We start from the raw sequence: 25024 nt of genomic DNA on the forward strand, positions 1-25024 counted from the left end.
ACTTACTAATACAATTTATTTACATCCAGGCCACTTTCCCAAATCCCTAAATTTATTCCAAATTAAAAGTTGTAGAAAAAGTGAAATAAAATATATAAATTGTTGTATTGCATTAATTGTATCCATATCATACCAAAAATTTTCCTTTTTGTGATATATATATATTGCATTAATTGGGAAGTAAATTAATTTGTTCCAATTATTAAATAAAATTATACTAAATCCGTATTATATATTTTGAATCAAATAACACTTCTCTAACTTGTAGGTAAATTATTTTTCATGTATTGTTACATATATTAGGCACGTTTATTGTTACATATTTTGTAGGTAGGTAAATTAATTTGTTCCAATTATATAAACAAATATATATACTACACCTAGATTATATATATATATATATTTTTTTTTTAGAGAAAACCTAGATTATATATTTTTAATCAAATAACATTTTTGTATACATGGTAGGTAAATTATTTTTCATGTATTATTACATATATTAGCCTATTAGGGACGTTTTTTGGTAAAAATATATATAAAGTACTATGTATATGATTGTTTGTAGGGAAAAGATAAAACCAAAAGCATGATCCAATTCCTAAGTTCATGCAATATTTTGTTGTTGGTATACAATATTTTGCATCATTGGAAATGAACATTTCAAATAGTAGGTGGGTAAATTAATATGGTCTAATTATATAAATACACACACACACACATGTATATATATTTATACACATTTTGAATCAAATAACATTTTTGTACATGGTAAGTAAATTTTTTTTTATGTATTATTACATATATTAGGTTTTTTTTTTTGTATAAATATATATATGAACTCATAATGCCAGATACATAGAATTAAGCCAACAATTCTCATATTTGATATTAATATGCAATGAATTTTTTAACATTAATGTCTTATTTTTCTTTTTGAAAAATCATTAACTTTCTCTTTACAATCTGCATAGAATTAATTGTGCACATCAAATATGCAATAGGGGTATTTTAGGCATCTAAAAATGTAAAATGTGTAAAGTAATATGTAATTAATGAATTCACTTAGGTGGATCCTAGTCACTGGGTTTTTTTTTTAGTAAAAAACTTATATCGGGTTTTATATGGAAAAAAATTAAATTTGAAGGATTAAAGTCATATTTTCAGTAAAAATATAATCTCTTTAAATTGTCATCAAATGGATGTCCTAATCAAATACTCATATTCGGATGTGAAAGGCAGATCACGCGGATTTGTGTACCTCACTTCATGAATGTAGTAAGTCTTCAGTCAGTATAACAAAGGAAAAAAAGTGTTGCAACTTGGCAGCGTAGTCGTATTTGGTTTCATTTTGGTTTAGCAGATAAAGCCGAACAATTGGACTTCGGCATGCAGTGTAGCAACTTGCCTCTGATTTAGTTAATCTTTACTCTTAATTACGAGATATTCTGCTTTGTAATCATATGTGTTTTCACATATTTTTATGTGAGTAGAAGAAGAAGATGACATGATGAAAGGATTTGGAGGCGTTGGTGAGACAAACCCTAGAGCCTAGTTAGGCGGGTACCATGTAGAAATATTATTTCTGGATTGAGCGTACAATGTTTACATTATATAGGATATTACATGACCTATATGTGGTAGGAATCTAAATTATAATTACAATTGAGTTAACCTATAGTATAAGGAAACATAACTCAACGACAAGAATCCGGAGATGATCCTTGAACTTTAACATATTCATATAATTAAGATGATGAAGGAATTCGTACCGACATTCAAGATTTTCTCAATATATACTACTAGCTAGCTAGTTTAAGAGTTGTATACAATACTAACTTTTAAATTTTCTTAAATGTCTACGTCAATGTGCAATATTAGTAATTTGGAATTGGTCATAATACTGCAAGTGATAGGACCATCGTCCAATACAAGCATAAGTGAGTCAGTGGAAAACAAAGTTAAGTGATATGTACATATCATATATGTTTTTTTGCTTTGGACATATCATTTCATATTTTATCATGTAATTTTGTTTGGTTTCCGCTCGTTGAAAACAAACACTCTTTTCCAATTGCAAATTAACTTGCAATGGTACGTTTTGAATTTTTTCTTTTTTACTCGCTAATATTATTAATTGGATTTTCTTTTTGGTCTCATCGCTAGCTTCCATTGTATAATTGTGTTCACGCATCCTTTTCTCTTATTTTTCCAGCACGATTAGTACGTAGAATGCCTTGGATGGATCATGGATGCTAGGGCATTGAGAAGGAGGGACAATCTGAAAGAGCAAAAAGAGGGGAGATGCACTAGTAAATGTGACCTTTATTATGTTGAATTAATTCTCTCAAATTTTGGAAGGTGTGGTAGATGTACGGTCACTTTCATAAGTTTTCTTTTCGAATAATATTTGCATCCTTCATGTGTGGATGCACATATCTTCTCGATTTGTGTATAACCTATTTTAATTGAATAAACTCAACGATCGGAACTATTCAATTTATCAATCTTCATTTGAATGTGACTCTTACAAAAAAAATCATTTAAATAGGAGATCGTTTTATCATCTAAACATATCAAGTAAATGAACGGTGTATATGAACGGGTCATCATGAATATGTTGCTTGGTACCTACATCGTCGCTCTGTACACTTCAATGATTGAAATAATTTTTTATAGGAGTGATCTTCAAATAAAGATTAAGAAATTGAAGAGTTCCAATTATGAAATTTGTACAGTCAATATATATTATTTGTAAGGGAGAATGAGCTCGTCCCCAAGAGAGAATGGAAGTATTATATTTATTTTTTTCTTGCTAATGAAAATTAAGCTAAACTGCATAGTATAACTTGGAAGATAATAAAATCTGTCCAGTTCCACACTCAGAAAATCATTCCAAAATAGAGGAAAATTATGCATATTCCCGCTCATTTGACTTTATTATTTCCTAGTATACATATTTGTGGTGCTCAGTTACTAACATGTCAAGGTCGCTTGGTTGGGGAGGGTTACATCCTGCATATAATATAATATTCAGTTTCATATTGCTTTCGTAATTATGTCAAAACTGTAAAAGCCTTTTAAACATTGGAAGCTAGGACCCAACGTTTTTCAGACAGGTAGTAGATAGTTTTCGGGAGATATTCCATATTTCACTCGATGAGTGAAAACACTCATTTGGAGATATGTATCGATCCGGATTACATCTATAATTTTTCAAAATTATGTATAAGATACTTTGAAGCATTATAAGGTTTTGGTGAATTTTGATCAAATTTTTAGAAACTGTATGTGTGATCAGTTCATATCACTGTCACCAATAATGGGTTTCAATTTGGGTTACAATTCAGACTACCTCCTCACTTTCAGAAAAAGTAGCACCATTCCATGTGTAGGACACGTTGTCTTACTCGAATTATTTGCAGTACAAGTTCCCTTATACTACATATAAAAACAACCCTAATAGGGTTCGTGACCACCCCACTTGCAGAAGAAGATACTAAAACCTAACAACCAAGCAGAGACTGAACAAGAAATTTCTTCTAGTAGGAGCAACTCGGAAAACAACTAAGAAATCCTTATTATAGTATGGCTTAAACCCACTAGATAATACCAATGATTTCAAATGATGATGAATCACGTTTCCAATATTACAAAAATTTCAATGTAGTAGTGGAAAGTGCAAAGTGATGAGAAAAACATAATAAATGAGAGGCGGGAATGGAGTTTTTCGATTTGAATGACAGAACTTCTTCAAAGATAATGCACATATGTAACTATAGTATGCAGCTTAATAAACGAATTAATTCAGTGAGGGCATCTACCCCCAGTAGGCCTTCGTTGGATCCATGACAACCAGGCAAGCAAGGGAATGCAATACATCATCTACCATCCATACATGCATGCCATATTGTTATTATGTAAGAGAGTTTAGAAAATTAACTATATATATGTAGTTTTGACCTAATTCCCTCCCATTGACATGTTGTCCTATGCGATCGAGAGAGATAAGGTGTCAGTTCGCATTATTGAGTCATTTGGAGTTTTATGCAAAGTTATATGTGTCTTGTTCCACTTGTGGAATATCTAACAGTTCGTGTATGAAAATAACTTGAGTTTTTGGAAGAAGAACAAAATGTTTTTTTTTTTCGTTTTGGTAATCGAACAAAATGGTTTTTGGACTTAAAAAAAGGCTAAAATAATCATAAGTTAATTTCAATTGTTTGAATATTGATCAAATATTTAACGATATAGCGATTAAAGATTGACAATATATATCGATCAAAGATGGACAAGATGGTCATCAGATATTGACGACATATTGAAAAACTAGATATTTTAGCAATTGGGATTTGAAAAATAATGATCATTTTGACCAATTTTTCAAACAAAAAAGAAAGGTTATACGGGTTTTCTTTTCTTCTAATATGTTATTTTATTAAGAGGTTATTTGAAATAACCATTCCGTTTTTAGTTTTCACTTTTTTTGAAAATTGAAAATCAAAAAGTAAAAATTCAAGGCCAATATTTGCATACTTGAGAAAGCAGTAGCAGTTCCGTTTTCATTTTTTTGAAAACCGTAAATTTGAAAGTAGTTACCAAACAGGATTTCAGTTTTTAAAGTGAAAACTGAAAACGAAATGGCTATCAAATGACCCCTAAAGAAATGCTCCTTTATGGCCAATTTTATGATAAAATATACAATTGTTTGAGTTTTAACGAGACTAGTTTGAACGCATAAACAAATAATGAACTTTCTATTCTTGTTTTCTCCTTCACATGCGTATGTGCATCTTGAGCAGTAAAGGATGCCCTCGCTAGCTACTTTCACAAAAAATGTATCTGTTAGTTCAATAACTAGGATCGGATCAAACTATAAATTGTAGTCATGAAACTGTTTCTAATACCCTAGCATCACGCTTTGACTCATTGACCAAAACCCTACCATCCAAACTAGTCTAAATGCTAATTAATCTAGAAGTAAATCGATTGTCTCTTGCCTGCGAAACTGTTGGAAGAGTAAGAATGCATCGCTTTCGGATCATTTTGATTTTTCAACTAAAAGGGTTAAATATGGGCAGCTTAAAGAAAGAAGCCTCAACGTATCCCAACGCACATAAACTAAACAAAGATTGGGCAGCTTGATTAAATCCCGTTTTTCTTATTCTTTTAAGGGAATGAGTCGGCCGAAAACGACTGCCACTAGCCCCGGCCATCACACTAGCAAAACAATCAAAATCCTGTGTTTGCAAATGGGAATAATAATAAACCCAATGATAGTGGCATTAACCCTAATTAAACCAATTTAGAATTGTAACACGATCTGTAATGCCTATCTTCGATATTAACAAAGGCGCAGGGTAGCAATTTAGGGTTTTAAGTGATAGAGAGATTAACTCTTCCGATAACTAGTAACGCGTAAATCATGTCAAACAATGATGGGACAAAGCATGCATTGTAGTCCAAAGAAAAGATGCACAACCCTACAGAAAGAGAGGATCATTTAAATGTGATTACAGCGAGGAACAAATCCTGAGTGAGTGAATCTGCCTCCCAAATCCAAAAGGGAATCGGGTTTGTTCTGGAATAGCGGATAAAACAAGGGGTCCTTTTCTAGGGCTATAGGGTTATGTGACTTCCCTCCCTCCCTCACAACAGGACAATTTGTGGGGGGATCCCACTACCTTTTTAAGGAAAGGGGCAGCCGAGGGTGACCCGGGTGGCATTTATGGACACGTGGCAGCTTGTGGTGCCCTCTGGTTGAACTGTGCACATCTCAAGCCAAGGATGCTTGAGCGTGGGACTAGGTTGAACAATTTTGACACGTCCCTCGCTCGTTTACTTACAACAGGAATGTTAGTGTGTTGATTTATAATTGTGAATAGTTAGAGATGAAGTCATATTGATATCTCGTTGTTGTAGGTAAGCTTTTCTCCCCAATTTTGAGGCATATACGTCGCAAGTTTTCAATGCCAAATGGCAGAGTTAGGTTCGATGTCATTGCAAAGAATGTACAAGTCAAAGGACACGTACGGAGAACAAAACATGACCGTCGAGGCTACAGATGCAAACAAGAAAAAAGTAGAAACCAAGCAACAAATCAAACTCGAACGATAAAATGTGCAGGAGAAAAAGTTATACTAAAACTTGAATCCATAAATGAAACAGATCCCACAATATTAACAGCGTTCAAAACAAATTAGACGTCCAAACCACCCGTAAAAAGATCACGCACCGATGACATCAATTTGTTTCCTAACTCAACATTAAGCAGTAGCTGAACGAAAATGTGTTTTTTTCCCTCTCTCCCTTCTGATCAATGAATACAAAGTTATTAAACAATGTCCGCGAACCGAATAACTCAGATTTACTTTCTCTTGGCCCTTGAGAAATCCATCTCCGGATGCTGCAACAGAACGGTATATAAACAATGTAAGTAAATTTCTTGATTGAATGACTAGAGCGTAGAAGAGCCTCAAGAAATTACCTCAGACATGAACTTCTTTAACATTTCTTCTTTTTCAATCTCCTCGCTGGTGGGGAGCCCCAACTGCTTCTGTCTCTGATCAAACTGTAAAATCAAAACATACACCTCTCAGTAACTATGAATAAACAAAACGTACAAATAGGCAGCGACGTGAACATGAACGGTGAACATATAAACTCGCGGAGGACCAAACTGCAATGAATGATAGTCTCTACTTGGAAACATCACGGCAAGTGAACTGCCTTTCACAGATGTTACTCGGTTAAAAACAATTAGCAGCGAAAACAAAATACAGAAAAAAGCAGAAGTGGGAGAATTACCATCATCTTTTCAACAGTCCGGCGCATTTCAGAATCCAGTTCAGACAATTTGCTGGGCTCAGGCTCAACCTTGTGAGTGTCGATCTCAGGATCACCTTTCACCAGACACTTCCACCACTCCATTTGGTTGTGCTTGGTCAGAAGAATTGAGACAGCCCTCTGATCCTCTGCAATTAGCATGGATATTACGAATTCAAACAGCTCAGATGCTCAAACCCATGGATTATAATTAGGAAATCACAAAAACATGATACACGCACTTAAAAGACACTACGTCCTAAAAGCTGTGTGTGGAAGTGAAACTCATAACCATGGAACCCTACAGGAATTCCGACGTGTTTAAAATTCACGATGTAATTATGAGTTATGAATTTATTTACTATTCACAAAAGTGAAATATTTTTCAATGCGTATTTATGCTCCAATGTACATAAGCAAAATGATAAGTAATAAGTTGAATAGTGTCAATCAATATACCTATGCTCCAGTAACAATCATCGGGCTTGATAGACTGCAAAAGTTCGCCCTGCAGGTATTAAAGTTCACATTAGTCAAGGGATATATAGCCTAAACGAAACAAACTGGCAGAACAAAAGGCATTGTCTACTGGACAAGCATCCGTTGTCTCAGATCAGTCAGATGAACAACCATCTTCCTTATTTTCGATTACATTCACACTCTCCAACTGAATCATAGACAATATGTTCATCACAAAAGTCGATAACTATCCAAAATGAAACTTACATCAATGATCGGAGGCTGCCCCTTCAGTCCAACCTTCAGATGATTCTTCTTGATCTCGCACACAACAAAGCTAGATTTAGTTCCAGGCGGCACATGGACAACGACATTAATCTCCTGAAGGCTCTGCGTCCACGAGTACTTCTCCAAATCCAGTCCATTCCCTTTGTTTGGATCTGTTCACATAGGTTAGTGTTAAATAGCGAAAGCAAGATTATAAGTTACACACATCCAAAAACACTTGTATCCCAACAGGCATTGGTGAACAATCATATCAAATTTTACCCGAAAACTCACGTCGAACTGGTTAAAAGATTCAAACTATGTTAGTAATTTATCTTTCACATAACAAAAACACATTATCCCACCTTCCAATTACTCTTTAAGAACAAAATTTAGGAATTTATGGACAAAAGAATTGAAATCTAAGATATATCAATACTAAATGCTCAAAGAAAGTAGAATTCTAATCAAATATGAAGCAAAGATAAAATATTTGATACTTTTTAAGCCATTTTCCTCCTCAGTTTCATCCTTTATCACCTCCCCCCTCAGCTCCGCCTCCGCCTTCTTCTCCGCCTCCTCCTTCTTCCTCCTCTCTTCCTCCTCCTGCCTCCTCTTCTTCCTCTCCTCCTCCTGCATCTTCCTCTCCTTCTCCCTGAAGCGGCGCGCCAGCGCAAAGACCTCCCTCTCCGACGACTCCCTCTTGAAGAAATCGCTCTCCCGAGCAATAAATTCCAACGTCTTCTCCACTAAATCAAGTGGGTTCCTGCGATCAATCTTCGCTGTAAATGTATACTCTTTCGACGACGGCGACGCCTTCGAAGGCTTCCTCTCGGGCGCCCTCTGCTCTTCCTGGATGTCGGAGATTATCGCCATGGATTCGATCAAAGTTTGAGACTTTAAGCGGAGTCTTTCGATTTCGAATTTTCGAGTGTGCATGTATTTATACTGTTCTTATTATGACGATAATGCCCTTGACGAGTTCATCGGATCCGGGTCCGGAAAGTCTCTTTTGTGCTTTGGCTTGGTCTTTCTATGAACTCGTTCTTACACAATACCCAAAAGAGGAAAGTGGGAATGTAATTAAATTAGTAAAAAGTAAATGACCTATTAAAACGGGGACACCCGTCAACTCGACAGATTTAATCGTTTCAGTGTGACTCGATAAGTTTCAATGGAACCACATTATTTTCGTTCAGTAATGTGTTCTGTACGACTTTTTCAAAAATTATATAAGATAATTGTTACATTTTTCGTTTTTTTTTGTAATGCAGTCAAATATATTATTAAATTTATCTTAAACACAAAGTTTTGCGGTGGTATTGTTTACCATTGTGTTCTTACACAATACTAACCTACCAAATTTTAATTTTTAGTTTTTTATTTGTTGTAGTTGGTGTGTTCATAATAATTTATCGAAAAACCGTATAGGAAACATTTTTAGAAAAGAACTAAAGTGAAAAAGTGTGGAATGGCTATTTCTGTCGTCAATTAGAATTCTTATTCTATTCATTAAAATAAGAAAAAGTAGGAAGTTGGAGAGAAAATGAGTGTAAAATTGGAATTGAATTATTATTATGCCTCTAATTTTAAAGCAAATATTAAACTCTTTGACATTTATAGAAGTACTTTTTGAAGAAACTTTTCCAAATGCTTATTTTAGAAGCACTTCGAAAAAGAAAAAAAAACGCTTATAAGTGCTTCTTAAAGAAGCAGTTCAAATCCCATAATACTCAAGTAAAAGTGAGAAATTTAGGTTTCATTTCACTGTGTAAAGGTTTTGTATATAACAGAGAGAAGCTCTCCTTCACTACATTCAACCAAAGCATACAACCAAAAGGAGACAAACACTTTCAAGCAACTGGGATATTACAGTGATGGTATTCTAAGCGATCAACGATAACATGAGAATGAATGCTCAATCAAGAAAAACATCGCACCGGAGTTGAGCCGACTACATGGCGTACAATAGCAAGGACAATCACATTTCCCATGCAGCTGTTTGAGCTGTGTTTGCACTTGTGTCCACAAACACCTACAGAAAGGCAATACTCCATGCGCATAACAGAAAGCTTAGGTCATCTGCTGATTCTACTCTCTAGTCACAACAAACTGCACGCCACCTTTCGCGCTAGACAACTTCCGCAGTGAGCCCTCTTTCCATGACAGCGTGACAAATGAGTTTAAGCGATTCCTCTAAATCGTCCAACAGCTTCTCAGGATCAGGTATTGCGTTTGGATCAACGGTTAAGGAAATCATCATTTCATCCCCGTAGCTTTGCCAATGCATATGCAATGCCTGCAACATAAGAAGCAACATTGAACATAAACAAGTCCAAAACAGAAGCAGTTGTTGGTGGTTTTCTTTTAATTGTAGTTGAGTTGGTAAATTTTCAGAGGCAACTCTGTGATCAAGGAGAATTATGTGTGCGATATATAAGATATTCTAGTTTTCGCTCCTTCAAGTCGAAAATATGTTGGATGAAATAGAGGGAAGTGTTGATATCTTAGCTCCTATTATTTTGGTCACGAACGCGAACGTATCAGACAGGGCCCATAGGCTGTTATGCAAACAACATTAGAGAAGCAACATAATATGTGAGCTAGGCCAACCGAGCATCTTCCCACGATAATAACGATGTAACGGCTGAACCGCGGCAAACGGAACAAGCGTGAAGCCGGACTTAGACTCGGAAGCTGATGATCTTCTTTTGTGATTGACTCCTCATGAGTACTGCGGGTGCTATATTTGTCTCAGCTGGCTCCATGGCCACCGCCCTCACGCTTCACGCCCAAAATATGAACAGTAAAAATGTCGTTTTAGCTTGTCAAAGTTTACTCTGCGTGGAAATTATTAAATTTAAATATGATGACTAATAAAAGAACCATCAATCGGGGGTGTAGCTCATATGGTAGAGCGCTCGCTTCGCATGCGAGAGGCACGGGGTTCGATTCCCCGCACCTCCAACCTTTTTTGCCTTATAATTTTATTTTTTAAACAATCTGGGCTCAGCACTCTCTTTTTCTGATTTTGGGCTTTGTGAGCCCACAATATAATTTTAAACAGATACAAGAGTTTCGCCCATCTACGTTCTTAGTTTGTCACATGAAAGGGTTTTTTTTTTTAGAGTTTTAACGAAAAGCCCGCGGTATTGTTTATTTTAACGAAAAATCACATTTTTACACTAAAAAATCAAACATGATACTATTTACTTTACCCCTTATTAACATGCTTATTTCTTATTGGTGACGCATCATTTGATTTGCAAATTTAGTTTAAAAGTTTATCTCTCTAACATTATCCTAGATTATAATACTTTTGTCATACAACGTCCAAAGACTCCAAACTCCTCAAAGAACTTCCACTATGTCCCCTCCATCCATTAACTCAACATGCATGGGCCATGCATGATCCCTCCATCTTCTTTTTCTCCTTTTTCTCGTCCCGTAATAGGCAAAGGTGAGGCCAGAGAGGTGACTAAACGTATAAACGACAACCATATAACATGTGGTTTGTATGACTACTTATCACAAACATCGCAATTTCTCAATGTCTTTGATATTGATATCTCTCGATCGACATAGTGGACAGGTGCCTTACAATTGTATCCAATTGTATCCAATACCATCTCTCTCTGTTTCCATTTGCACATAATATTAGTCAACGTTTTGTGTTTCAATGCTTAGTACAATCGATTGTCTATATATAATTTTTCAAGTGATGCTAGCGGTTTTATCATAAAATTTAAAGACGGTACAAATTTTAATGTATTTTGGATTAAATTTGAGGTCAGTACAAACAAAAAAAAAGCATTTGCCAAAAGAAAAGTTTGTCTCCTAAAGCAGGAGTTCGTTGAGCAAAGATTTCGTCGGTGGGTTTTTTTACACATCATTTTGGGCCTTTGTTCAACTATAAACACACTTGGACTTATGAACTGGGGCACCGGGCAAAGTTAACTTAGCCGACGAACCTCAATTTTATCAGGCAAATCTTCAGATATTACGCACCATTTTCCCCTCCTGGCACCAAAACGTTGCATGACAAGTTTCACTTTGCCCTACGTCTCTCTTCCGTCGCATCAAGGTTTTGAGTACAACTTAAATGTTGACCAGCTTTGCCCTCCAATTGAAAAAAATTGTCGAGTAAAATCACTTTAGCCAACAAAATTTGATTCGTGGGAAAAACACTTGTAGAGCAAACCATAATTTCTTGTAGTGCGTGCTCTCAAACCAAAAATACTAGGAAAAAAAAATAAAAAGAACAACAACAACAACGTCTCCTTGGCCAATCATTCATAACTTTATATTAGTATATTTGTCGGTGTGAAAAAACACGAAAGGCAGCAACAAGAACGCAACAAAATCTTGATTATCATTATCTTATACTTTATTAGACTAATCCTAGTTATATGGAAGTTAATTAGCTTAATCCTTGGCCTGTGACTGATCTGTGATTTACCTATATATCTAGCCAAAAGTGAAAACGAGGGGTGGAAGTTGTTTTCTATCATTTTTCTCTTGTGAAATGTCCCTACGTGTAGGGAAAGTCATGTCGTTTTAATTAACTCCTGTTGCTTTTAGAAATCCTAGTTTGGTTTAATGAATATGATTATGACGTCCCTCTTATATATGTGTGTTATATGTGTTTGTGTGTCGAATTTATATATAAAATTATAATTGGTGTATACAATTTAAAAAATGATGCATGTATGATTGTCTACAACGGATCATAGTGCGCTGTTTTAGTTAGGGAAGCATGTGGATAGCTCCCCCATGTCCATGTCGATGCTCTTTAAAGAAAGCCTAACTATATATGAGACACTCATTTATGCATACATACAAAAGCGTCCGACGTTAACTAAGTTATTTAACCGTAACATGATAAATAAACGAATACAGTGTTGTTGACAAATAGTGAAATGCTCACAACAATAATAAAAAAAATGAGCGATTCAGATTATGAGAGTATTTTGTGAAGTAAACTCATATGAATGGTTAGATCCGTATTAAGTTACTAACTAGTTAGCGTTTGAACCCTCATACATATGGCGAGTAAATTATTTTGAAAAAACATAATTGATGAATAGTTTTGTCAAGCATTGCTTAGAGGAGCTGTAGCATTAATCAGTGCATGGCTCCAAATAATGATAAATCAACGTGTATGCAGAGATACGTTAATTAGAAACCAAAATTAAACAAACCATGTGATTACGAAGCGAGCAAGAGGCCCTGTGTTCCCTACCTTCATATAATTAGGCACATGCAGTTGCATGGCAGCATGGCAGCATGGCTTTCAATCTCTTGCCTTGTAAGCTTCGCTTGGTGTGAGTGTGACCACTCTCCTCAAATTTTATCAATCTGGTCAAACCTTTCCCTTTCCACGGATCCCTACTGGATTTCGTAGGCAGCCAAATCATTTTTTTCCAGTTGCATATACAACTAATTACGTAGAGGACGTATTTAAATCGAAATAATTATTCATTGATAATACTCAATATAATATTCTTCGTAAGCATACTGTAAATTAAATACAATTTTGAGATAAACACTGTCGGTGAATCTCACTGGAAACTTTATGCTTCAGAGCATAGTATATACTACAGTTACTATACAATTTTGAGATGAACACTATTGGTGAATTTTAGTAGGACCCATGTTTATTTGACTATAGTTTCAATGTGTATGATGACACTAATTCATTTTAAGAGATCGATTTTTATGACATGAGTATATTAATGTGGGGCGTAACATGCTAAAACATAATCATACAAAACAGAACTTAAACAAAACATGATATCATTTGCACAGAACGTTCCGGTGTCAGTGCCCGTGAGTCCGTGAGGTGGTATGACTATAAACAAGTTAACTTGCTCCATATTTTAATTGAACGCTAAGCCCACAAAATAATGATAAAAAATTCATATTTTCTTTTCTCTCTTTCCTATTATAATAACCCTCGCTTACTAGATTTTTAGTGCTGCACAGATTTAAATTACAATTTTACTAAAGTTTTATTTATTAAATATATAAATTAATGTCACGGGCCTCTCCAAAATCGTGAAAGATTGCTTTTTCCCAATTTTTTTCTTCACCACCAAATGGTTTGCCTTCCTCATCGGGTAATCAATCATGCACCTTTTGAGTCCCTTTTCTTCTTTTGCCTGTAACTGCACATCTTGGCACAAGCTCCCCACATCTACAATCCATTTTGTTATTATTTGGTTTATTATTGAGTTGCTTTCACAAAAGTGGGTATATATATAAAGGCCTACATCATGGAGTTGGGCATTGAAATTTGAATGAGAAAATATAATTAAATTTATAACGTCTTAAATGAATTTAATTTATGAAAGCATGAGAAAATCTAATTAATATAACATCTTAATTGAAATTAATTTATGAAAGCAATCTTAGCTTTGACCTATTTTGGTTAAGTTATAATTATAAAACTGATCATAGTTCGTTTTCATACTAAATGTGAAAAATATAGGGGTGGGTATTACGATTTAAATCTTAGCAGGGTCGACAACTGTAAATGCATTTAATTTGTACCAAAAACCCTTACATATTATCATTATATTTGTAGACACACACACATATGACGCTACCTTTATACATAACTTTTGGACTTTTTAGCCAAAATAGTTTATGAGATTTGCATAACTTTTCACTTTAGTCCTTGAGATTGTCCATTTGGCCATTCCGTGAACAATCTCCATTAAATAAGCATAAAATGACAAAAATATCCTCAATTTTTGCCAAATCATTTTGACCTATTGTTTATTGAACTAAGGGTATTTTTATCATTTTGATCTTTATTTAACATAATGTTTCACAGAAGGACCAAAATAATTGATGGTGGACAATCCAAGGGATCACTTCTATTGATTTCAAATCTGAGGAACCAAAATAATGAGTTATGCAAATCTTAGAGACTATTTTGGCTAAAAAGCATAACTTTTGACAAACGTTTTTTTGGGAGCCCACTTCCTAATGTGTTTCAAGAATCTAAACCGTCTATCTTTTAGGTTATCATTTATAGATCATTTTTCTAAAAAATTAGACAAATCCAAAACCGTTAAGACATTTATTTGTAGTAAAGAGAAAATGGACGAATATGGTTTTTTTTTTTTTAAAAAAAGCCCTAAACCCTTAATCCAACAATCATATAATTGCATATTTGGGTTTTTTTTTTTTTTTTTTTTTTTGTAGGCATAATCTTTGAAGAAAGACATAAAAGATAAACATACGGATAGTTAAATATATTATGACGTGATTTCCACAAAAACATGTGCCAAAAATTGTAAAAAAATTGATTTTACTTATCCGCCATCATATGAATATGGTTATGTATTGGTAATTAGGAGGTAACCCTAGTGTAAATCGGACCAAACGAATAAACCCTGAACGGCTAAACACCAGTAGTCCTCATCAGTAGTCGGTGGTCAATTCGTGGACTCTGTGGATGCATATTGTTCTGCTTACTGTAAGAGAACGTACGTCGTGGAGACGAAGAGGTTTAACGTGTTACCATCATCATCATCGTGTTTCATCTCACTTTTTGGTTATCAAACCCTTAAAAGGTACGTATTAGTCCTATTCATATTGTTATTAATTAATACAATATTATAAGGAGAAGATCAATTTGATGTGGAAGCCAGCATCACATCGATCTATATATACATGTCACTACATACATTAGCTCCAATATGTATTTTGGCAAAATCTACAAACAGCTACGTCATGAATCTATCACTCGGAAAATTCTATTTTAGATTTAAATGATTGAAAACGATTTTGGGTTCCAAAGCACTTGAAGTGTTTCCTGCAAGAATTACCAATTATGTACTTCTTGTAAAAAATACTTCAAGTGCTTTTTTTTTTCTTCAAAATTTACTTACATGTTTATTAAAAACTATTTATAAAAAAAATTTCATCAAAAGTAATTTTAGTTGTTTTAAAAATATTGCCAACAAGTTTTGCTGGATTGACATAAATCTATACTTCAAGAGTTCTCCCTGGTTTGGCTTAGCTTAACTTTTTTTAAAAATGGGTATGAAAAAAAGTTGAAGCATTTTAAGTGTTTGGTAAACACTTTAAATCAGTTTTCCAAGTTATAGGTGAAAAAAAGCTAAAAACTAGAAGCTGGAAATAACAACTTCAACAAAACAACTTATTTGGGTAAAACAAGGAGGAACAATAAAAATAAATGAACTTGGTAATACGTCGGGTTGCAAACTTCAATCTGATTGACGATGACGATTTGACCCTGACCATCGCACCGAACAAACACTGATCCTTTGATTCAAAGATACAATAACGAAGATGCAATGAGACAAAGAAAACATTTTTCTTCGATCCAAAATCAACAAAACGACATTCAAATTGTTTTGGAGGACCGAAACAGCGGATGGGAATGAGTCAATTGCAAACGTTCCGAGCTGCAAGGTGATCTCCTTGTCAAATGAGATGTGTTTTTCGATACAGGGGACGAAAAACGAGAGAGAGGGGAAGGGTACGAAGGTAGGTAAGGATTGAGAAATTTCAGGAGGGTGATCGTTTGTTTGTCGATTATTGTTAAAATGAAGAGAGATAGAGATATATTATTGTGAAACCATGGTGGGGTTCTTTTGGTTTTGCTGGGTTACTTATATATTGCGAAACCTTTCTATCTCCCCCATTTCTCAATTTGTTGGTTGAAAAAGGATATCCATCTAAGTCCTTAAATTAAGAATTGCTAATCCAATCCCCATAACAAATCCAACACTTCAACCTATGTTCCTAAACTACAAGATAAACGATGAGTAGCATCAATCTAAAATCAAAATCCAAAACAAAAATCAAATCTAAAACCGAAACGAAAAGATGGAAAGAGCAACATCAATTAAGAAGAAAGAGCAGCTCAATCAAAGAATTCAATTGTGCAAGCGGATGTGATTTCAGTTCGTGATGCCTTTGTTTATGAATAGGGTGTGACTACGGAAGAGATGAACTGGAGAGGATGAAACGACCGTCTTATCCTCATATGTAAATTTTTTTTTTTAATTTCTTAATTATAAATATTTAAGATAAAATTTATAAATATTTTTATTTTAAAAAATAAAGTATGTTTAGTAATTCACCTTTATTTGTTAAGAAAATTAAATTAATGGCATATTTAGTATTATACATTTTTTGGTCATTTCACACAGTCATAACGGTTTTACATAAAAGTTTACCAAACACTATCATACTGCTATTTTTTTTTTCCAAAAGCACTTTTATAAAAAAGTTTGTCAAACACTCTACTGTTTTATTTCTCAGTTACTTATTCTCACAACACAGCAGAAGCAATTTGTTTTTTAAAGCACAGCAATACCAAACCAACCCTTCATTTTTTGTTTTTAATTTGACTTTTCCGCATATATTACTTTTTGATATTAGGTCCTTCCGAATATTATTAGAAGTCTAAATAATTAAATTAGTTTCATAAAAAGTTATACCACTAAACAGACATGGATCCTCTTCGGATCCATGCATCCTAATTCTAAGGATCCACTAATCCAGATTATTGAAATTTGATCAAACGGTTAAAGTTATTATAATTTTTAAAGTGTGCCCATATTTATAGCCGTTGGATCAAATTTCAATTGTCTAGATTGGTAGATTCCTAGAATTAGGATGCATGGATCCGTAGAGGATCTATGTCCTCACTATACCAGTTTTCATTTGAAAACAAGGGGCGCATGCATGTTTCGGATATATGGACAAAGTATTATTATATATGCTAAACTGTGGGGAACTTTTGACTGAGTCTGACTCTTTCAGTATATATTGTTTAACAAAACTACCTAGCCCCTTCTGAAACTTCTAAAATATACAAAGACAAAAGTTTAATTACTAGATAAAAATGAGCTTGTAGTTAATAATACCAAGGGAAATTGAAACCTTTATACAGCTAGCTAAAAGCCTAGAAAGGTGATTCTTTTGTACAAATGGATTAAAACTTAAAAGTTCAACAATGCTTAAACCCCTAATTAATACAAATATACAATATAATAACTAATGCACATCCAGCCGTTTAATTTAACCATATAACTTATACATACCAGCCTGATTAAGCTGTTTGAGGTCGATGGTGCATCATGTAAGTTCTTTTGGTATTCATCTTCGGAGCCCGGTCAAATGCTTCAATCCTTAATTCATATTTAGTTTAAACATTGATCTACTCTAAAAGTTTGTAGTGAAAAATTTACTTCGCTAGCAAGAAGCCTTAAACAAGTGATATTTCTTGTTGAAACTGGATTCTCTAGGTACATAGCATAAAGGAAAAAGAGCAAGAAGCACTAGTCTTAGCATACAGTTAGCTTAAGAGCTAAGAGAATCATGCAAACAAAATCTTGCAAATGCATGCACTGCGTGCAGCACTCAATTTTGATAACGATTTTGACCCTCCTAGATACTCCACTTGTCAAAGTAATATTCAAATAAATTAATCAATTAAACCCAAAATTAAGTAAAAATTTAAAAACAAAGAAGAAGGAAGATAGAAAGAAAGAGGAGTAAAAAACCTCTTTTGGGTTTTGGGTCTCTCTATAAATTATGCGAAGAATAATTTACATACCACGGGCACAACATTATCGCAACGTTTCGTGTTAAGTTATTTTTGGTAAGTTTGTGGAGATGAAAGTTGCAGCCAGCTCATCCCCTCTTCGACATCGACCTCACAACAACCTCTTTTATTCTCCCACGTCCCTACTTAGTTCATATTGTTTAGATTTTAAACCTAATTAAAAAATGAGTTAATTTCCCAATCATATATATATAGAGCCCCCACTCTATATTAAAACCCCACACTTCTTCGATCTTCTTTCTTGCCTCCCTCAGTCTTTTAGCTGCAGCAGAGCGAGCTGTCCATTAGTCCTAACAACGTCGTAAACTTTCCACTCTCAGTTCTGCACCTAAAGAGAAATGGGCTACGGCAGACTCCAGCCGTCTGACCCTGGAGGCTCCCCCAGTCTCTACGTGGCGGAAAACCCATCACTCCCACAAACTGCCACGTCATCCTCCTGCTCCAACGGCCGCAGCCGCAAGAACAAGCTCATCCTAATGTTCCTCCTCGCCGTGGCACTCATCCTCGCCTCCGCCGTCTCGGCGGTGGTACTCATCGTCGGAAAATCCAAAGCCTCAAACCCCGCCGCCTCCTCCGCCCTCCGCCGCAAGCCAACGCAGGCTATCTCAAACGCGTGCGCAAAGACGCGCTTCCCCTCCCTCTGCGTCGACTCCCTCCTCGACTTCCCCGGCTCCAACGCCGCGTCGGAGCAGGACCTCGTCCACATTTCCTTCAACATGACTCTGCAGCGACTCAGCAAGGCGCTCTACCTCTCCTCCTCCCTCTCCTACCGCCAGATGGACCCCCACTCCCGCTCCGCCTATGACGACTGCCTCGAGCTCCTCGACGACTCCGTAGACGCCCTCTCCCGGGCCCTCACCTCCGTCGCCCCCGGCGTGGAGTCCTCGTCCACACAAGATGTCCGGACGTGGCTGAGCGCGGCGCTCACGAACCAGGACACGTGCGGGGAGGGTTTTGCGCAAATCAAGGGCGGCGACGTCAAGAACGAGATGGACCAGCGGCTCAAGGACTTGTCAGAACTGGTGAGCAACTGCCTCGCGATTTACTCGGCGGTCGCAGGCGACGATTTCTCCGGGGTGCCGATACAGAACAAGCGGAGGAGGTTGTTGGGGAATTCAGAAATGGAGCGTGATATAATGGGGGATAATGCTGACGTCTCGCGAGATTTTCCGAAGTGGTTAGGAAGGAGGGAGAGGAGGCTGCTGTCGGTGCCGGTATGGCAGATACAGGCGGATATTATCGTGTCAAAAGACGGCAATGGGACGTACAAGACGATCGCCGAGGCGATCAAAAAGGCGCCGGAGTATAGTTCTCGTCGGACAATTATTTACGTCAGGGCAGGAAGGTAACTAGAACTCACTCCATAAAGTTGTTTCACTTTGGTACTTCTATTCCTTCCATCTTTTTTCTTTCTTTTCGTTCAATTATTTAGACACACCATACTGCTCATACTCGCTATTGAAGTTGAATTTTCTTTTAGCGCAATTATAAGATGGACCATAACATTGTATTTAAATTCGATAGCTGTGATTCGTGCGAGTGCGTCGCTAATATAGCCAATTTTATCTGTCTAAATAACATTATTTATATATTTTGAGGGCTCTTTTTGAAAAAGATTTCATCTAAAGACTACTTTTCCCCTTTTTCGTTTAATTACTTTTTGGCATCCGATGTTATTTAGTTGCTTTAGATTAACATTATGTCGGTGAAAAGAATTTTCTCCAAACTTTCTGTTATTCCTTGTGTGTATCGACTGTAGCATTGACTTGAGCGAGCTCCCTCTTACCATACACAACCATAATCATGTGAGAGAACTTATTAATCCTTCTCCCTCCACCCACCTCCCCCCCCCCCTCTCTCTCCTCCTCTACAAATCACGTTTACGAAAATACCCCTTGTTTTCTTTGAAACTGATAAGTGATGTCATGTTTTTAATTAATATGGTGCCCGTCCATGGAATTTGAATTCTTTATTTTATCTTCGTTATGTTGTGTGTGGGGTGGTTGTCGGTGGAGATTGGTCGCAAGTCATGACACACATCCATATACTAACTGTACAGTACACGTTGGATTTTTGCATGTAATGTGACACCTACTTGACTTGTGTGGTCATCAATTTTACTCTGCTGTCATGCACTTCATAGTTCAACGAATAGGTTCCTCTTCGATCCCTTCCATCCCGATCCTTTATTTTCACCCTCATCTTCTGTTCAACTTCTTTCATCATCTTCTGTTCATTTCTTTTTCTATTCATATTTTTATGTTCATCTTTTTCCCTCTTCTCCATCTCTCTCTCTTCAACTCCATAATTGAAGGATCCAGAGCATCCGGAGAGAATCCCCATTGATAGTTCAAAATGTATGTATGCATGTGAATTTCGAGTGGAATTTTCCTGCATTTGAATGTTACGATGACAATATTTCAAGTTAACTATTGTTATATATGATCATGTAAATGACTTGTGATACTGAAATGTGACATTTTTTATATAAGTAAATTTTTGTCACGGACAACATTTTACTATAGTGACGGAAAACAATAACGCATATGCACTATGATGCGGGTTTAATCCTCATGGATCTTCCTTCCTTGACACTTAATAATTTAATCTACCAACACTATCAAGTTTTTGTCGTTAGTTGGTTTTCATTTTTCGGCTTTCGGTAAACTATTAAGGATGATTACATGTTTATATTTTAGGTACGAAGAGAAGAATTTGAAGGTGGGGAGGAAGAAGACCAACTTGATGTTCGTCGGAGACGGGAAGGGCAAAACCGTAATCACCGGCGGGAAAAGCGTCTCTCAGAACCTGACCACATTCCACACTGCATCCTTCGGTAAGTTCCGTCAAATACCGTCGTCTTTCACGTTGTAATTTTGAATCACTGTCCTCTTTCTCTGTGGTCACCGTAAACATGTGGGCCACATCATTCATTACCATGCACGACATGCGTTTCTACTTGCACGTGGTCTGTTAGGCTACAGAAACCATTCACCCTCATGCAACTTGGTGATGTTTGTCTGACCTCATAGCCTCAAATTACCTTTCCAACCCCATCTCCCAACAAGGGAAGCCTACCTACTTTAGAAAGTTGGGAAGTGATTTTCACTCACTCACTTTGTACTCATTTAGTTTTGTTTTTGGCTTTAGATTGAATAAATCAATAACAATCGAAGATGAGCTTTAAATATGGGTGGGCATAAACTATTTCCTCCGACACAATCCTAAGGCAAACCGGTCACTAGCTTATAATTTCGCATAAGGGTGTGCTATTCTCACTTTTTTTTTTTACTTCATACACATCTTTTTAATTTGCAGTCGTTGGATTGAATGAATTAAAAAAGATCAAAGAATAAAAATTAATAAGGAGTATGTGAGAAGTAAAAATAGGTGTGCGGATAGCACAACCCTTTCGCATAATAGAAAGTCACGTTGCATGAAAGTTCCTCTCTTATTGTTAAGATGTTATGTTAGCCGTTTTCTTCCACTTTTTACTGCAAATAGGTGGCATCTAAATTATTCCATTGGAGGCTTTGTAAGCTTACTAATTTGGGAATTTAGGGTTAGCATCATATAAAGAAACTGATTAGTAGTTTTCGTCATTTCAAACCCACAATAGTTGAAAGCAAGACAAATCACATTATTGGAGGTAGGTGACTAGTCAATGGCCATATTTCATAGCCATATTTTATAGGTGAATAGAGAAATATGGTTTATTGAATTTATTTCTTGTTGGTCCACAGCTGCCACCGGAGCTGGTTTTATTGCACGTGACATAACGTTCGAGAACTACGCCGGACCGGCCAAGCACCAAGCCGTTGCCCTTCGAATTGGGGCGGACCATGCCGTGGTCTACCTTTGCAACATCATCGGATACCAAGACACATTTTACGTGCACTCGAATCGTCAATTCATCCGTGAAACGGACATTTACGGTACAGTGGACTTCATTTTTGGCAATGCGGCCGTAGTGTTCCAAAACTGTAGCATCTACGCTCGCAAGCCCATGGCCTTCCAAAAAAACACAATCACTGCCCAAAATCGAAAGGACCCGAATCAGAACACGGGCATTTCAATCCATGCTTGCCGGATTCTCGCCACTCCAGAGCTCGAGGGATCAAAGGGTAACTTCTCAACGTATCTAGGCCGTCCGTGGAAGCTGTACTCTAGGGCAGTGTACATGTTATCGTTCATTGGTGATCACGTACATCCACATGGATGGCTTGAGTGGAATACCACTTTTGCTCTCGATACGCTATATTATGGTGAATACATGAACTATGGCCCCGGCGGAGCGATAGGTAAACGGGTAACTTGGCCGGGGTATCGCGTCATTACATCCCAGGTGGAGGCGGCTAGGTTCACCGTGCGACAGTTTATATACGGTTCGTCGTGGTTGCCATCCACCGGGGTGGCATTCTTGGCCGATCTATCACTCTAAATTACACTCAAGCGGTAATTCATGGCCCAAACCATGCATTAGTGGATAAATGCTCTTTTTACCCTTGGTAACTGTAAGAATATAGTTATTGTTTATTTTTGTTGTATATTTTTTAACATTATATAAGAGAATAAGTTGCTTTGTTCTTTTTGGTCATTTAACTCAATGATTCCTTGTAGTCGTTGCCACTTTTATATGGTTCCTTGGATTTTGATTTGAAGTGTTTGTGGCGGTGCTGTCGTGACGATTTGGAGAACAAATTGTGCTGGGAGAGCCAGGAATCTGACCTTCCTCGAAGCAGCTCAGATTATATATAGCGAAACTATAAAACACATTTCATCAAAATGGAAATACCATGAAACTTAGCCACAACTCCACAAATGCGGTTTCTTCTTGTACAAGAGAGAAACTTGCATGTAATGCGTCCATTACGTGTAACTTACTTTTTTGTCTTTCGAATTTAGTGACCTGCAATTATGGCCGCCAACATGGAGATTTCATTGTAGTTATATCTCAAGTCCAGTACTATTTTTGTGTGTTAAACTTTAATACAACGGTGATATTTCATTGGTGCTAAGTTTATCTCATTAACACGGCCAACCACTGCCAATTAAGTTGTCATAAATCTACCCCGGTTTCCTGAGGGATTAAAAAATATGGACGACATGACTATGTGATTGTCCACTGCAGGCACAAACATCCCCCATCTGCTCGGCTGAACGGCCTGATTGTCCCGGATAATATTTTCCCGTTTCCTTGCAAATTTTGTCAAACGAAGTGAGAAATGAGTGAAGCATGTCTTGTTAGAAATCACCATTCGCTCGGAAAACCCACCTTAAAGGCCGATTTCTTGGGGTGGACAAATTGCATAAAGCTAGCTAGTGACTAATGGTGAATTATATTGTCTGTGCAAGTAATATTTTGTCGTTGTATTTAGGTCAAACCACGTGCCCCTTTCTTTGGTCCCTCCTATAAGTGAAGGTTGGCCAGGGATAGATTGATAGATCTAGATGGGTACCCTCCATTCCCAAGACCAAATGCAAAGGGCATGGCCAGCTCACGCGGTGCTGCTGGTGGTGGTGGTGGGAGATGACTGAGTCAAGTTGATGTGAATGTGACTTTCGAACTTTTTATCCATTTTTTGCCACCAAGCACCAAATTCTCACATGGCTCTTCCCATAAGGATGTTCACTACCCAAATTTTGATATGGTTCAAAACATCATGTATATTGAGTATTATTTTACTTTCTTTTTCTTTTGGTGAATGGTATATGGCCTTTTGTATTCTTTGATATGATTTGAAAATTCTAATGCTAAATAATGATTTTAGCAATTGGAATGGAAGCTTAATGCTTGTGTAGTTTTTATTCGCTTTAGTTTTGTATTTTCAGCTTATTACTTCCAATCTTGTTAAAACTCGTGTATTGTGGACATTGTTGGTGCTTTGTTAAAAAACTTTAATGAAAGATTCGAGAAGAAAAGAAACCTTTATCAACCAGTCTTGTTAACGAAATACCAAAAAGGAGATTTTAGTGGCTAAGCTGCGATGGCGTCTGCTGTGGAACCTGGTTGATCCGCGGCGGCAAGGCCGACGGCGCTGAGTGGAGAGCCTGGTTTTCTTCCTTTTCAGTTTGAACTAATGCGTCTGATGCCTATACGGATAGTGATAAGTGTAGACATCAAATAGACTGTGAGTGTGTGCCATGTCAGCTAAATATAGTTGAGAACTGTTGGTAGTTAGCTGAGTTGTTAAAAGTTAGTTAGAGGTGAGCTGTCAAGGTGTAAAATGCTATATATAGCATATCTTGTAAACCTTTACATTTTTATGAAAAGTAATCTGAAAAGTCTCAAACATTTCTTTCATTCTCTCTGTCTTTCTTCTCTATAAATCTTCATATACAGTTCTTCATTTTCTTCATCTTTTACAATGTAGTTAACATGGTATCAGAGCCACCAGGCTCACGCCATAGATTCTGGTGGTTCCGTTTTTCATTAGTTTCATCGGTTTCTAGTTTTATTTTCTATTTTGATTTTTAATAGAAATTCTGTCAAGTTCTTCAGTGCTTCCGCAATCTTTCTGTAACTTCTTGGTTGATTTTTCGTCTGGGCTATGAACAGAGATTGTCGGTGAAATCTGGGTCGTCAAAATTTTTTCTTCAGGCCAAAGAGAAGTCGCCATTTGTTTTTCTTTTTAGTTCTTGAAGTTTCGGTTCTTGAATTCGGGAAATTTTTAGATTTTCATCGAGTTCTTGATACAAGGAAAGAAGATGGCGCCAACCTCACCACCGCTAAGCACCGTCTCTGGGTGGTCATGCAGTTCATAACCTTCTGCTCTCTGCAATCCGTTCATGCCACAGACGCTTCCATGGCGACATCATGCCATTGGAAACATCTTGGTTGACTCTGATGGGTCCATTAAAGCT

At 36.5% G+C, this 25024-nt stretch overlaps 2 protein-coding genes and 1 non-coding gene across 3 annotated transcripts; 2 read left to right on the top strand and 1 right to left on the bottom strand.

The window, feature by feature from the left end:
* Positions 1–6132: 6132 nt before the first annotated feature.
* Positions 6133–8549, bottom strand: LOC103443878 (protein BOBBER 1-like). Its single transcript, XM_008382778.4, has 6 exons — positions 8049–8549; positions 7549–7721; positions 7282–7330; positions 6805–6971; positions 6485–6568; positions 6133–6403 (listed from the first exon to the last, which is right to left on the bottom strand). Exons 1-6 carry the CDS (start codon positions 8485–8487, stop codon positions 6365–6367), a joined length of 951 nt encoding a protein of 316 aa, XP_008381000.2. The 5' UTR covers positions 8488–8549; the 3' UTR covers positions 6133–6364.
* Positions 8550–10442: 1893 nt separating this feature from the next.
* Positions 10443–10515, top strand: TRNAA-CGC (transfer RNA alanine (anticodon CGC)). The gene has a single exon. It is a non-coding gene; the product is annotated as a tRNA-Ala (tRNA).
* Positions 10516–18155: 7640 nt separating this feature from the next.
* LOC103443868 (probable pectinesterase/pectinesterase inhibitor 34) lies at positions 18156–22762 on the top strand. The gene is made up of 3 exons (XM_008382766.4): positions 18156–19505; positions 20860–20996; positions 21904–22762. Exons 1-3 carry the CDS (start codon positions 18499–18501, stop codon positions 22599–22601), a joined length of 1842 nt encoding a protein of 613 aa, XP_008380988.1. The 5' UTR covers positions 18156–18498; the 3' UTR covers positions 22602–22762.
* The last annotated feature ends 2262 nt before the right edge of the window (positions 22763–25024 follow it).

Source organism: Malus domestica, chromosome 01 (genome assembly GCF_042453785.1).
Source record: "Malus domestica chromosome 01, GDT2T_hap1".
In the NCBI taxonomy this organism is placed as follows: domain Eukaryota; kingdom Viridiplantae; phylum Streptophyta; class Magnoliopsida; order Rosales; family Rosaceae; genus Malus; species Malus domestica.

Coding starts and splice junctions, on each gene's coding strand:
- LOC103443878 (XM_008382778.4), bottom strand. CDS start 8,487: ATGCACACTCGAAAATTCGAAATCGAAAGACTCCGCTTAAAGTCTCAA. Junction 6,972..7,281: donor TGATTGTTACTGGAGCATAG/GTATATTGATTG, acceptor TGCTAATTGCAG/AGGATCAGAGGGCTGTCTCA. Junction 6,404..6,484: donor TAAAGAAGTTCATGTCTGAG/GTAATTTCTTGA, acceptor GTTCTGTTGCAG/CATCCGGAGATGGATTTCTC.
- LOC103443868 (XM_008382766.4), top strand. CDS start 18,499: ATGGGCTACGGCAGACTCCAGCCGTCTGACCCTGGAGGCTCCCCCAGT. Junction 19,506..20,859: donor ATTTACGTCAGGGCAGGAAG/GTAACTAGAACT, acceptor TTTATATTTTAG/GTACGAAGAGAAGAATTTGA. Junction 20,997..21,903: donor ATTCCACACTGCATCCTTCG/GTAAGTTCCGTC, acceptor GTTGGTCCACAG/CTGCCACCGGAGCTGGTTTT.